The sequence below is a fragment of the Abramis brama genome, assembly GCF_963993115.1.
Source record: "Abramis brama genome assembly, chromosome: 16".
NCBI classification, from domain to species: Eukaryota; Metazoa; Chordata; class Actinopteri; order Cypriniformes; family Leuciscidae; genus Abramis; species Abramis brama.
Genome location: NC_139978.1, coordinates 23,574,878 through 23,590,786, shown reverse-complemented (window position 1 = coordinate 23,590,786; position 15,909 = coordinate 23,574,878). Strand labels below are relative to the sequence as shown.

The 15,909-nt window shown below is 37.6% G+C and overlaps 1 protein-coding gene across 1 annotated transcript in view; it reads right to left on the bottom strand.

The window, feature by feature from the left end:
* Positions 1-1,377: 1,377 nt before the first annotated feature.
* The window catches only part of kcnc4 (potassium voltage-gated channel, Shaw-related subfamily, member 4), a 29,096-nt gene continuing 14,564 nt past the window's right edge, over positions 1,378-15,909 (bottom strand). Inside the window, exons 2-4 of the mRNA XM_084138684.1 lie at positions 12,358-13,291; positions 11,704-11,898; positions 1,378-3,751 (exon numbers count right to left, since the gene is read on the bottom strand). Of these exons, the coding sequence (XP_083994810.1) occupies positions 3,684-3,751; positions 11,704-11,898; positions 12,358-13,291 (1,197 nt within the window). The 3' untranslated portion in view covers positions 1,378-3,683. The remainder of the gene's footprint in view (positions 3,752-11,703; positions 11,899-12,357; positions 13,292-15,909) is intronic.

Here is a 15,909-nt window from a genome sequence, read left to right as displayed (position 1 = left end):
AGTATGGTATGGGGACTATTGCAATATGGAGAATATTGAAGAAGAGAGAGACAGACAAAATGGGGAAAGAAAGAGATGCATATAGAGAATGAAGGAGCTAAACAACAATTAGTGGGACTTATCTCACACAGTTGCCATGGAGATGGATGTGTATTCCACTCTGTTTAAAAGTGTACAAGTGGAGCCAGCACAAGCTCAGGTCTGCAATCAGACAGACGCACTGAGGCTTTGGCTCTCATTCTCAAATCAAATACACAAGAACATCTGTATTCCAAAACATACAGCTCAGACAATGATGGGACACCGCTTGAAATAAAGCAGCACAAACCTCAGTTCAATATTTAGATTTTATTCGTATTCCTGCAGAGATGCATAGACACACATGCCTACATAATACAAGATATGAACTTTTTCTTTAGACATATAACATTGTACATGTTTATCCAAAAGTTACAGTGCTGTACCATATCATCTATTGGTGTACTGTATTAGCCTCTTTTTTAGCATGTTACGTCATCCCTGAAACACACAAACAAACTCACGGTTACTGGCTAAAGGCAGATACTGTTGGACTGTATAACTAGACAGTGAATGCACCTTCTTGATAGATAATGATACTCTGCTACATACAGCAGTACTGATATTTACATGATGCACTTTTTGGCTCTAAATAACGTTTCACTTGAACTGTTGTTACGAAACATAAGGCAACTATGGCAGACAACAAATCGGAAAAAAAGTGTCGCACAAAAACGTTTTTTTTTTTTTTTTGTCTGTGTGCGAACATGATTGACATCTCAACAATATAAGCCTTTCTTAACAACAAAGTATACTACTGTTTTTTATATCATTATTATTATTATTATTGTTAAAATTAATATAATTAGTAGTATTACAAGACAGTAGGACAGGTTATACAGTGTGTACTCGCAAAAGAAGATTAGATTACAGTGAACTAACATAGCAGTACAAAGTTTTCAGATTTTGGTCCCATCTCAACCAGCGATGTTACGTATATTGATGATTTCAAATGTAAGACGTAATTTGTATTACAAAAAACGATGGTTGGAAAAGCATTCAGTTGCTACTGTGTTCTTTAATAAATCTACTTTTTAATTTATTTTCTTTATAATAAACTGCCTTCGAAATAAAATAAGTTTGGAAAACTGCTTAATGTGATTAAGTGATTAATGGGTCATTCTACATTTGTGTTAGTTGGCCTGTGATCTCTGGAAGATACTGTACAGACACAGGGTGGTTTCTACTTTTGTCCAAATAAAGACAAGCTGAGAATTTGTATCCTGAGGGGAGAAATATTTTATAGATATTGATGTATATTACTGTTCAAAAGTTTGTTTGTTTGTTTGTTTGTTTTTTGAAAGAAATTTGTATTTTTATACAGCAAATATTCATTAAATTGTCCCGATACCACTTTTTGCAGAACGAGTCCAATACCGATACTTTCATTTTTGGTACTCACCGATACCGATACCGATACCGTAACCGATCCCTGAATTTTCACTGCATTTGTAATTTTTAAATGTATTGGTAGATAAACCAAAAGAATATAAATCATATTAGTTGGCTTAATTTGTTCATCAAATATATATTTCTTTCAGTTATTTTCATGCTTAATTAAGCCTGCTAAAATGCATTGTATGAGCTTCTGTTACTGTCACTGTTCATTCTATTGCTCTATCATATTTTATCTTTCATTTAATAGCACAGCACATATTTAGAGCTGCTTCAGCAGGGCTCAGTGCTGAGGATTGGGTCAGCGGTTCAAATGTTTGTCAAAACCAGTGAAATATCAATTATTTAATCCAATTTTGATACTACAACAAAAACTACCAGCCTAATTAATGTGAATTTAAAACAAGCAGTCAGTAACAAAATAAGAACAAACAATCGAATTACAAATAGGACAAATAAATACAATAGAACAAAGAAAAGCTACAAATGAAATAAACTGTTTTTAGAGTTTTTCAGGTAGATCTAACAGGTACAGAAATTTGAATAAAGTAATCAAATGTGAAAAAAAGCATATTCATTACTGTATAAATTATATATAGATAGATATTTTTGTAAAGTTGAAAAGGGTAGCCTATTTAGTCAAGAGCAGTGAGTATTTCTTTGTCCTTTGTTTGATTAACATTAAAACACAGAAGCAGGTTTATCAAACTGCTGCCCCTTTAAGACCGAACGCACGGACCGCATTTGAACATGGCTACATTCATTTGAGATATAACCGACTTTGTTTACTATAGGATACTCGCCAAGACGGGCGTTATTACATCATTTTGTGTGCAAGCAAGTAGCCTATTCACGCGCTGAGACGCTGGTTTGCGGGGCGCGCGCTTCGGATGTTTGCGTTCATGGAACTTCTTGATCTGCACACGTCCTGTAATAATGTAGGGAACCACTCGTTATACTTAAATCAGGTAACAGTTCATGTTTTACTTTACTTACATATACGATTTAGTTTTCATCCAAATAACGTGCTGATTGAACGATCAGCAATCAAGAGCATTCAACAGAAGTGCACTCGCTCTCTCTCTCTCTCTCTTGTCAGTTAACGTTAATAATAAGCTACATGCCTCGTTTTATTTTCTTTGCCATTGACATCCGATTGAACAAACTTTCCACTGATGTCTGTTTAAAGGGATGTGCTCGCAAAATGTACGTGGTATCGGTGCGTGGTATCGCGAATTTTTATGAGTAGCCTACGAGTACGAGTAGCCTATATGAGGACAGTATCGGCCCGATCCCCGATGCCAGTATCGGTATCGGGCCAATCCTTAATTTCAATGCTGTTCTTTGGAACTTTCTGTTCATCAAAGAATTATGAACAAAGAATTACAGTTTTCATAAAATGTTTAAGCAGCACAACTGTGATAATATCATTGATAACAATAATAAATGTTTCGTGAGCGGCAAATCAGCAAATCAGAATGATTTCTGAAGTCTCATGTGACACTGAAGACTGGAGTAATAATGCTGAAAATTCAGCTTTGCCATTACAGGAATACATTCAATTTTAAAATACATTAAAATACAAAACTGTCACATTAAATTGTAATAATATATCACAATATTACTGTTTTTACTGTATTTTTTAATCAAATAAATGCTGCCTTGGTGAGCATAAGAGTCTTCTTTCAAAAACATAAATTTTACAGACTCAAACTTTTGAACAGTAGTGTATCTACAACAGGAACAGTAGGCTACACATTTCTAATGGTATCATAAATTTCAGTCTGAATTTGCACTTTAAGATAGATAATCTTGACAGGAAAGACATATTGAAAGGTTTGTCCTTTTAAAAAGTCTAAAATGGTAATAAAGTTATTTTGTAAACTTTCAGCATTTAACTAGCACTTACAATTCTGCAATTTTAATGGGGTCTCAAGCAACATTGATCATCATTAATATTTTAAAGAGTTACTTCGGGTAGGATTTTTATGTGCCCTAAATATAAAAGTACATTAAAGATAGATTTTGACCAAAAGTACTCTATCATGCTAATACATGCCTGGCAGCTTGAAAACGGACAGATGATGATGATCCACATTTTACCAGTCTACAGGGGTATCGCACCCTTGACTGAGATAGATGATGCATGACTAATGAGAAGATGAATGATTGGTGAACATCTCAGAAGAGTCCTATCAGGACAAAGTCCCTTAGGTCAGGAAGCTGACTTCTGCTTGAGTGTAGTTTGCTGGGGATGTTAGAGTGTCTTTACAGCTCTCTGAAACAAAGACACAAAGAGAGAAAACAGTTTAACCAAACTCACCATACTAATACACACGGCAGGGTCAGAAATTAACCAGCAAAAATGTTAACTCAAGAGAGATGAAAGGGAATTATGCCATGTACACACTGCAGCTAAATTCAGTTGTCAATTCCCCTTCTAGTGCTTAATCCTGTTCTGTAATGACGTATTTAAATGCACATCATAGATGTGTCTCTCTTCTGTATGCATGGTAAAAGAAATCACAGGGAAAGAGGTACGAGCGTTTACTTGCTTGTGTTGCCAGATCTTGCAAGAAATCACAGAACAAGAAGCCCATAATAAACCAAAATAAATCAAAATGCTTTATATTGAAAATAAAACCCACTTTACCCACAATGCCCACTTTAATAACGAAACAAACTTGATCACTTTATATAATATCTATATCTATATATCACCTCATGACCCTAGCAACAAGCTAAAGTATCAAGGAATCAAAATGTGCTTTTACCTAGCAACAGAGAATTATGCATATGAAGTACCAATCATATTAGAAAAAATATGAAATGAATCTTGTCACCTCTGTCATGCACTTATTCTATATAAACTGCTGTTCTCTTTTTGTTGGGGGGATTCTCTCTGAAATTGGTATGAGATCCTCCCGGCCGTTATTAAAGCATATTCAAAGGCATTGTCTGGAGTCTGTCCGGTGGTTACTTCTGCAAAGCAGGTCAATGGAGAACTAGATACCTTATTACCGAGTAATATTGTTCATAATGGGTTAGATGTTGTCCGACTTGAAGCAGGCGTCTAAGTGGAGATGCCTAGTAGAGTATAACTTTGTAGGTGTTTAAGTGGAGACGTCCCATTTAGCTTAAGTCAGGTGCTATGGGGAATTTCTACCACAAGGTGAAAACTGTCCCAGAAATTCAATAGCAGGGGAAAAATATTTCCTCTTAATAAAGTTAATATATGAGACTGACTGATGTAAAGAAGTGGTGTGATTTAGATCATTGAATCAAGCAAATCTTTAGACAACAGCACGGCATATGTTTTTATATAAGACTGTTCATAATAGAAAAAGATTTCTGGAATTCAGAAGCTTTGCAGTGAACTCAGACACTCTGGGGAAGCTGTGGGGTTTGTCCATGTTGCTAATGGAAACCTATTAGCATCAATTAAGTTAAGCTACCTTGGGACCAGAAGCAGATCCATAACTCACATCAGGACTGCTGTAGATTATGCCTTTCACTGGTGGATGACAGGCTTTCCACATAATTACTCACAAATCAAGAAAGAAGTCAGCTTGAAAAAGCCTGCTGCATGAGGGAAGACAGCACCAGGGAGACTCTGGTCCCTGTATTACACCCAGCGCAATGCAGCGTCAAGGAAAACAAGTGTTTTTTTGCTAGTTTCAGTCCGACACAGTTATTATTTTCACGTCCTGCGCCACGTTGTTTAAATAGCAAATACATTTGCGCCCATTTGTGCGCCCATGGGCGTGCTGGTCTGAAAACGAGGTGTGTTCTGGCGTATTGTTGGCGCGTTGCTATTTTGAGCAACCGAAATAGACTGCGCCATTGACCAACTGAAACCTGGTCTAAAGTCAATGGCGCATTATTTGTATTTGTTATTTAAAGAGCGCGTTTAATGTGCGCCTATAGGCGGGTCCACAACGCGCGTACACTCTGCTTATTAAACACACAGCTGACGCACAGCAGCACATAAACATACCAAATATACAATTATAAAATATAAAATAATAAAATTAAAAGGATTACAATGTAAAAGATTATTATTGTGTACATAAAGATATGGTGGAATTCGGCTTGTCCCGTAGATGGTCTGCTTGCGCACTTTTACCTCGCGCACCAGCAGTTCCGTTTGTGCTCTGGAGACGCGTTCGGTCTTTCCACTATCAAATTCCATCATGTAAATCAGCCATGGCGCGAGCATAACTGGCATTTAAATGTAGGGTATGGGATTTGCAAAACGGCCGGCAGATTTTGAAAATACAACTCAAATGGTCCTACCTTCTTTCCTCCAACGCTGGCCCTGACTCCACCCATTACTCTCTCTCTGTCTCTCGCGGTCACGCACGTGAGGGGGATGGGGGAGGGGGGTATGGTACGACCGTTTGATTGACGAACTTACTGTCCAATGATTCTAGGTGGTCTTGGAAATGATTAGCTGGAGTTTTTCGAGTCCTGCCCGTTCCACAGATGATTAAATTGCTTAATTTTCATTTCAGTGCTTCTAACTCAGTGGCTGTAAGTGGGTTAGGAATAGGATTTCAAGTGATTTTGAAAAAATGGACAAAAAAGAGAATCACGTACCCCACCTTTAAAGGGAATGGGAGATGATACTCTGATTGTTTTAACACACGTAAATCCCAAAACATACCCATTACTCATTAAGAGAATAGGGACAACCCTTTTAGACCATGCGCCTGGCGCGCCGACCATTTATCCCGTAGTTAAACTAGCAAAAGTGGATTGGACACACCCTAAGTGATGGGCCCTGTGCTTTAGACCATGCGCTTATATCGTTAAAATAGTGCCCTCTGTCTTTAATGCAAAAAAACATGCTTTTGTGTGTGTGTGAGCATTTTTCAGAGAACAATCTAAATACGCTATGTATTTAGCTAAATTGGCTTGACTTGTTTTCAGTTTTCATGTTTCACACAACAAATAAACAAACAGAAGAAATGCCATGAGTCTCTGGCCTATAGATCATTCGTACATATTTATTTTTAACATCAGCGATGACATTTCCAAGGATGGAGCATCTTTGCTATGTCTGGTGAGGGAATTATTGCCTGTAATCACTGTTCGTTTTCTGTCAGGACCACAGCTGCTGTACGTCGCTCTGCCCCTCATTGATTCACAGAGTGCATCTGTCTCCACATCAGCAAGGAAAATTGCATGCTTTTCACACAAACAAAAAATCAACCATCACAGAATGTCTGAAAGGCTTAGACGACCTCTGTTTGAATCTTCCAAGAATGGAGGGAAAAGGAAATGAAAAACAAGCAAGCATGCTAACTGGTGGGATTAATATTCATATTTCCTTTTATTGCCTCTTGAAATGAAAATTCATGTTCATCAACTAGTCATAGATGAGATCACAGGACTATATTTAATTATGCATTTATTAATTTATGGAAATATTCATTAATTTACCCAAGTGAACCCAAATGTACACTCAGGCTCAAAACGCAGTAATGGAGGCATAATAGAAAAACAACTAGATGAAAACTGTAGCAATTCCCAGTTGCAAGAAATACTGCAATCCCAAGTTTTTCAGGTGTAATGTTCTGTTATGGATTTCAGATGATTTTTCCCACCTTTTCAGCAACAGGCGCTAATAAGCTCCTGTTTAACATCAGCAGACAGGGCTGGGATGTAAAAGGTGGAATGTTTGCTCAAGCAGCTCGTGATCAAGCGATTATCTCCAGAAATAGACTGCCGACAACCTGTCAGAGCTTTGGGGAATTTGGGGGCTGAGGTGCAAGTCAGTCAGGCTGAGATGAAGTCTGACTTGACAGCAGCCATTAATGAAGGATGTCGAGTTTGTCAAATGGTTTGTACATCATGATGCTCTCCTTGTTTGGTGTGATGTTATCATCCTATTTCTCTCAGTTTTGAAATGTCAGTTACAGAATATCTGCACTTATTTTATGGCACTCTATAATACTGATCTGATCTGATCAATAATGGCAATTTGCGGTCAAATATTTTTTTATAATGACCTTTAAACTGCACAGCTGAACAATTTCCAGGATATCATTGCTAGTTTCATATCCCTCATTGCACTCTGCAGGCTCTTGCTTGTCATAATTATAATAAAATAATTTTGACTCAAAACAATGTCATACCTATTTATTTATTCATTTGGTTAAAAAAAAATAATTATAATCTACAATCAGCAGGTCATATTTGTAAGATAAATTTACAGTGTTTTTCAATGCTTACACACTAAAATTAAAACTTTCCCAAAATTAGCAAAACCTTATACTCAAGGAGAAAAACACCGGCCTAGATTTGCACAACTGTAATCACATTGTCAGCTTCACACTTTTTGCAAAACTTTACACACAGTGATTTGCAAAACACTAAACACACTTGTATGCATTTGACACAGAAATTTATCATGATGTCATTTCCTTGCAATTTCAAAGCAAAGCCTTTCAAATGAACACACCCATGAACCAATTGGTTAAACACAGCCACCAGGTATGCACACACACTGGTGCTTAATTGTAGACACACCAATCAGGTTTAAGCACTATAAAAAGGCAACAGGTAAGTTCACCTGTCTTCAACAAAAATGGACGGTGTCAGAAGAAGAGGGAGAGTGCGGATGAGAGGGGGAGTCGGGAGAGGGATAGGAGACCTGGAGGAGGGGTAGGACATACACAAAGAAGAAGACAACCAAATCTGTGTACCGAAATTACGCACTAACACTGAGGGAGGCTGGACTGAGAGCACAGCCTAACCTAAGCAGGTACACGGTGGCATCAATAGTTCGGACATTTCGTCAAGAGCACAGGTGAGTAACGTATCTTCTGTCAACAGAAGATCCATAGCTTACTGCATGTACTATATCAACAGTTTTGGTATCATTTTACAGTAAGCTACATGTATTTTGTTTGGCCAACATAGGATTGAACGTCGAGAACACCAAGGAGGGAGGGGCCCCATGTTCACACAGGAGCAAGAGAGAGAGATCATAAACCTCGTTTTGGCCAATAATGCAATCAGATTTAGAGAAATTCAAACCCATATTGTCAATGATCACCCAATTTTCAATAATGTCCAACAGGTCTCTCTGTCAACAATAGTCCGTATCCTTAAAAAATATCAAGTTCTGATTAAACAACTATATAATGTGCCATTTGAAAGAAATTCAGACAGGGTGAAAGTCCTGTGGCGTGAATATGTGGTGGTACGTTTTGTTCAGACCTACAGTATATTGATCTACACAATGTGGTCTTTTGCTGTATTTCAGAGAGTTTTGCAAATGGATGCGGAAGAAGTCCGCATGAAGAACATCATTGGCCACAGGGCTATTGTCAATGTACCAGGGCAACGTTACATTACCCTTTGTGCTGCCATTACACAGAATGGGGTCCTCCACCGCCATGCCAACTTGGGTCCTTACATCACTGACCTCCTAATCTTACATTAGATTACACAATATTATCACAGCAGCAAACAAAAGAGACCAGATGCAATACATCGTCGTCTGGGACAATGTAGCTTTCCATCGTTCTGCTCTGGCCCAAAACTGGTTTCAACAACACCCACAAATTACAGTTCAATACCTTCCACCATACACCCCCTTCCTAAACCCCATCGAGGAGTTCTTCTCAGCATGGCGGTGGAAGGTTTATGATCTCCGGCCCTATGTCCAGATGCCCCTCATTCAAGCTATGGAGGAAGCATGTGATCAAATTGAAGCAGCATCCATACAAGGGTGGATTCGTCACTCCAAAAGATTCTTCTCACTTTGCCTTGCAAATGAAAATATAGCCTGTGATGCTGATGAGGCTCTGTGGCCAGATCCAGCTAGGCGGAGAGATGTTTAGTTTTTTTAGTTTTTTTTCGGTACTGAACTGGATATGTAATTTATGCATTACTGTAAGCTTACAGTACAATGGTATGTTCAGTAATACTGTATGAAAACGTTTTGTTATGAATGTTTTGTTGAAATGTTCAGTACTGACTGACTTGAGTACATGGAAAGAAATTAATATTTTCATTAGTCTGCACAATTGGTGTCATGTGGTTTTGGTGAATTTATTTTTCCACTTTCTCTGTGTAAATGCTAAAAGTGTTTTAGGTTAAGCACAGGAGTGTTTAACGGATTCAAACAGAATCAGACCATATGATGGTTGTGTTTATGTTATGACAACAAAATAAGGTTTTATTAGACGTATAGTTCTGACAAAAGTTTTGCAAATGATCTGAGGTGTTGTGCTACTTTGGTGTAGTGTTGTGCTAATTGTGTGAAGGGGTTTGAAAAACTGGGCCCTGTTTTCAAAATTGTGCTTAAGCAATTGAAAAAAATGTAATTTGTTTCGCCTCAGTTCCACCGTAAACCAAAAGATTTTCTTATAATAACATAAAAGATCACTAATGTTGTGTTTTATGCCATTGCATAAAGCATCTGTCAATTGAACTAAAACAAAAATCGCGTTATGCGTGTTTCAGAACGAAGCATGGCATGTGAATAGCTAATGAGCCAGTAAGTGTGTTTCCATTACAGATTTGCGCAAAATTGTGTGATTTTTTTTCTTCTAAATGTCGATAAAAAAATATTGCGAAATGATGGCGTTTTCATTAACCGATGTTATGCGACTAAAACGTAATCTTTTCCTCTCGTGATCAGTCATTCCAATCATGGCAACGGATGTTGGTAGGTTTATATAGTTTATATATATCCCAGCCACCATACTAGTCATTATTTTTAATGGAAGGAGACGTGTTATCCAAGCATTAATGGTAAGGAAAGCCCCTTATACTTGTGAGTGGCACATATGAGGTGTTTCTCCGTCATATCTGCTTCTAGCTCTTGGTTGAGGTATTTCTTTGAGTTTTAGAATCCAGTATTCCTGCAATTCATAAAGAACTCTGTCTCGTCTTCTGTCCAAAACATACCGCGTCATCTACGTCAGGTGACCTGTAAATGCGCAAAATTGCATTGCAGTTTTGCGAAATATTCCTTTTTCGAATTGACTGAAAAACCACCTCATGCGAGCGTAAAAACTTTTTTGCGATAAATGGTAGTTTTTGTGAAATCGACGTGTTTCCATTGGGCGTATTTTCAATTCGCAATATCAATTTGCGCTATTTGAAGGGTAATGGAAACGCGGCTAGTGATTTCGGCTCAGTTCACAATAAATGCAAAAAAACTCCATCTCTGCATGTTTAATATTCATTTGGGATTTTACTAGTGTAGCCTAGTGTAAAGTAAAATAATTAAAATACTTAATTTTTCATTAACATTTATATTATACAGTGCAGTTGAATTACACTAGTTATTGTGATGGATTTTTTAATTAATCAAGTTTAATTAATCAACTAACAGTTGTTTTTCTTGCAGGAACGACATTCATATGCTTTTAAATGTTTCTAAACTCTTTGGGGAAAACTTGTGACTTTGGGTGTGTATGTGTGTGTGTATAAATAACAAATAGGGGAAGTGAAATTAGACAGATTTCTAGTTCTCAAACCTTGTGATAAGTAATCACAAAAACAGAGTTTGCTTGTGCCAGTGACTGAGGAAAAAGGTTGGGGCTTTTGAACCAATTGAACCAATAATATTGAAGGTGACATGTTAGTCTTATTTGTTTTCTCGATTCTATAAAAACTGTTGTATCCGTGTTTTACGGTGGGATTCTCAATGGAATTTGTCTGAGATCCTCCGGCCTTGCTTCTTGGGAGAGATTCCCTAAAAACTGCTCGGGAAGATCTCCTGGCCGTGATTAAAGCATTTAAAGGACATTTGCTTGAGTCTGTTTGTCGATTATTCCTGCGCAGGAAGCTATTTTAGGAAGGAAGCTAGTTTAGGAAGGAAGCTAGTTAAGGAACTAAGCTAGTTTAGGGGAACAAGTTAGTTAGGTGACTATTATTGAATGGGGATGTTGATTTGTAGACGAGACCCAGATAGACTAAACGTCGACAGTAGACATTCAGGGACGTCGATTTGTAGACGAGACCCAGATAGTTAGGTTTAGGGAAAAATCTACCACATTATATATCACTATCTTAGGGATAATAATAATAATAGTAATAATATGGACTATTATTATTATTATTAGTAAAAGAGACTAAAGTTATTATTAGTTAAAAAGACTTTACTCTTTTATATTTTGACACTGAAAATGGGTTGAAGCTCATATTTATCAGTACCATTTCTCCTAAAGGATAGGACAAACTCCATAGCCAGCAGTTCCCCTTTACCTGTGTGGATGGTGGGATCAGCTCCGCAAGAAAAGTCTCCAGAATTCAGCAGGAAGCAAGTTGCCTCTTTCATGGTCTTGTCTCTGTTGCGTGAACATCGGAGGGTCCACCTCTCGCTGGGAGAGAGCGGTTGGGTCAGACTGCAGCCCTCCTCTTCTGAAAGAGTAACGTTGGCATCGCCATTCTGCTTTGAATCTGACAACGGGATAAAAAAGACAAAAACATGCATGTCAGTTTTCATGACAATGTTGCCCATCAAGAGAGAACAGATTTCAATATATTATAAGAATTAGCATAAACTGCACAAAATGTTGTTAGATTTATGCTTACTTTGAGAAAAATCTTAATATAAATGGTATTTTTTTTATATATCTTGTTTTAAGGATGTTTTAAGGATCCATGTTAATATATTTAATGTAATTACTGTAATATTTCCTGTATAATGCTCTGTTAAGGATTTCGGGGTTACGTTTTTCTTCGCCAAAACAATTGATTTAATCACTTAAAACAAATCTGATTTGATGATTTTGTGTTACTATTTAGTATTTTGAAAGAAATGGCTTTATATTCCAGGAGTCTTTAGCCTTATTGTACCATATAGTTTCATACATCCTCTCAGACATCACAATTGTCATGAAAATCCTGATGTTCTACCTGAGCGGTTTCTTCCGATGTTCTCCTCAGCGGCGAGGGGGCATGTGTCACTCTGTGTGCTGTTCCTTGGCGAGTTGCTTTCAGACTTCCCAAATGAGGCAGAGTCTATCACCATATCTGGGTTTGGGTTGTGCTTCTTCTTCTTCTTGGGCAGCTTCTGCTTGGCCATAGCCAGCGAGTAGTACATCCCAAAATTGTTAACGATAACAGGCACTGGCATGGCGATGGTAAGCACACCCGCTAATGCGCATAACGCACCGACCATCATGCCCAGCCACGTCTTAGGGTACATGTCCCCATAACCTAGTGTCGTCATGGTGACCACCGCCCACCAGAAGCTAATGGGAATGTTCTTGAAATGAGTGTGTCTGCTGCCACTAGGGTCTTGGGGATCTGCACCGATACGTTCGGCGTAGTAGATCATGGTGGCGAAGATGAGCACCCCGAGAGCAAGAAAGATGATGAGAAGGCAAAACTCATTGACACTCGCCCGCAAGGTGTGGCCAAGGACCCTGAGACCCACAAAATGTCGCGTGAGCTTAAAGATCCGTAGGATGCGCACGAAACGGACCACGCGCAGAAATCCCAGGACATCCTTGGCAGCTTTAGATGTGAGCCAACTCAAACTCATCTCCAGGTAGAAAGGCAGGATGGCTACAAAGTCAATGATGTTTAGCGTGTTCTTGATGAAGAGAAGCTTGTTCGGGCAACATATGATGCGGACCAGGAACTCAAAGGTAAACCAAACCACGCAGATTCCTTCCACCAGCATGAGCACTGGTTTGGTCTCCATCTCCAGCTTGAAGGTCACTGTGGTGTTTCCGACTGAAGCTGGGTCAGTGCGATTAACAAGCTCATTAAAGGCCTCATGGGTCTCCAGGCAGAAGTTAGTGATGGACACCAGGATGAAAAAGAGAGAGACAAAGGCAATTATCTGAAACAGACAAATGTAGATGCAAGCAGATTAGACTAGAAATAAAACACAACTCAAGTTTTTAAATACATTTGATTGGACGTAGGGGTGGATGATCAGACGATTTTATATTGTGATCGATCTTGAAGACGCCCACAATCTACTTTTCAAGCGAATGTATAGAGATCGTGATCTTTTATGTCCTTTTAATAATGTTAAAATACAGCAATGACTGCCTATTGGATGGCTGTGCTGACTGGCCAACTTATATCATGTGTCTCTATCAAGTGTCTTTCATGCATGGTGACGCAAATCAGTCAAATTATGTAATGTGAGTCTACTGCGGTACATGCTTTGTTTTAAAAAAGTTATTAAAAGTGCATTGAACTGAGAAAGAGACTGATCCCCACGTGCTTTCTGTGAGCGCACTGCGAGACGGAGCAGAACACAGACGAGCAAAGTATACTTGGGGTTTCAGGTGCATGCCTAAATGGTCAAATATACACAAAAATATGTCAAAATGTCCAGTCAGTTATGTCTTAAGTGAATGAAGAGTTGAAAAAGAAATTGGATGCATGTCATTATATTAGATCCATGCATTCGGTTTAAATAACTGCTGCTGTCTGTGTCATTAATGTTAAACAAAAGACAAAGACAAAGACAAAATCACTCACTGCTCTTGACAATCAATGTTAATTCGTACAGTGAAGACTATGCAGTGTTTTAAAGTTTAACTTAGGGTTTAATGACTATTTTGACAACTGATTGTTTAATGCAATACTGTTTTTTTTAATTGTGCAAATAGATAAATCCATAGGCTTGTTCCAGTCTGGATATTCTCGATAGTACATCAAATTGGGAAGATTGTGATTCAGATCGTGGGTTGTGACTCTTTGTTATAAGATCGTGATATTAAATTTTGGGAAGATCGCACACCTCTAATTGAACCACAACATTTTAATGAATATTTGCACAGTAAGCATTTTCACAATTTATGATGACAGTCTGAAAAGATGACATTCTTCACAAAACATTGAAACCATACGATATCTAAACCCAGAGCCTTTGTATCAATTATGTAAATGCAATTGAATTTATGTCCCTTCATACATGTAAAATAAATATTTTTGTTCATGCATATTTATTGTATTTCTCCCATTTAAATTCCTTATGACAGTATACTGGTTAACATAATTCTGGTTAATGTATTATAACTTTAAAGCATTCATATTCAACTCTCGAAAAAAATATATAAAAAAATAATATATATACAGATTTGAACGTGCCTTGTCAATATTTTACTGAACACACCACAAAGATTAATCAATTTTATTTTTAGCAGCATTTCTTTATGTGTCAGAATATGTTTACATTTCATATTGATCATTTTGTTTTCATTACTAAAAAGTCAACATTTTATTTATAGTTTATAGTTTGAAAATATCAAATTTATACAGGTTTGAAACAACTTGAGGGTGAGTAAAATTTTGACAGAAGTTTTATTTTTAAGTGAACTATTCCTTTAATTTCAACATTTTCTCTCCTTACACAGTCAAAACATGCTGATTATACTGTTTAATAGTTCACATAACTTATATCCATTAAGTGCAATTCAATGAACTTTCAGTCATATTTGAGGTAAAATAACTTGTTTTATTTAGTAAATTTCAAATTTTTTGTCACATATTTAAATGAGTTGTTTAATGCATTACCTAGCTTCATGTTATTAAAAAAACATTTAAAACACTTTTTGCAGCACTTGCCAGAAACTCTCTCACATCGTCCCCAGGCCAGCACCCATCCTTATTTGTTGAGCCATATTAGTCTGCTTCCTTATTAACATACAGTATTATCTCAAAATGTACAACCAATGGAGGCCAATTATTTTTCCTTCATTAGCAAGAAACAATTAAATTAGCCCAAATTAAGCTCCAAATTATCTCTAACAATGATGCCGTGCAGAGTTTAACGAAAATCATCAAATGAAATTGTATATGAAATCAACAGCAACTAGATGGATCTATGTGGACTGAGTGGCAATTGTTCTTTTTTGAAGAAACTAAAAGAGGAAGAATATATGTGAAAATGTGAAGAAAGGATGGAGCAGCAAAGCAAGCGGAAGGGGGGGGGGGGGGGGGGGGGGGGTGTTTGGGGTTGGGTAACCATGACAACCATGTCACACTAGCACCACACAGTTCACTTGTTGTCACACTGAAGGAGGTACAAGCCCATGGGCGACACAAGGGCGATGTAATCAATTTTATTTATGTTTGCACATCCTCACAGGAGTAATAAACAAATGAAGACACCTTTAACCATTTTAACAATTCATTACAGCAGGTTGCCTGTTCAAGATTTGGCAGGCTTAAATAAACCCCAACAGAGCTTTAAGATCAGGAGTCTTCAGTTTTTTCAGGTCAAGGACCTCTTGGTGAATAGACATGCATATTGTTAGTTATATGCATTTTAAGTCTAGCCTATACTAACATTGGTGAAGGTGATTTCACCAAGTACAACATGTTCCTGGATCAACATCTTTGTTGATCCTGGAACAACATTACAATCAACCAATCAGATTTGAGGGACAAGTTTACAGGTTATGTCAGGTTTAGGCTTACAACAAGGGTTAGGTACTTCCA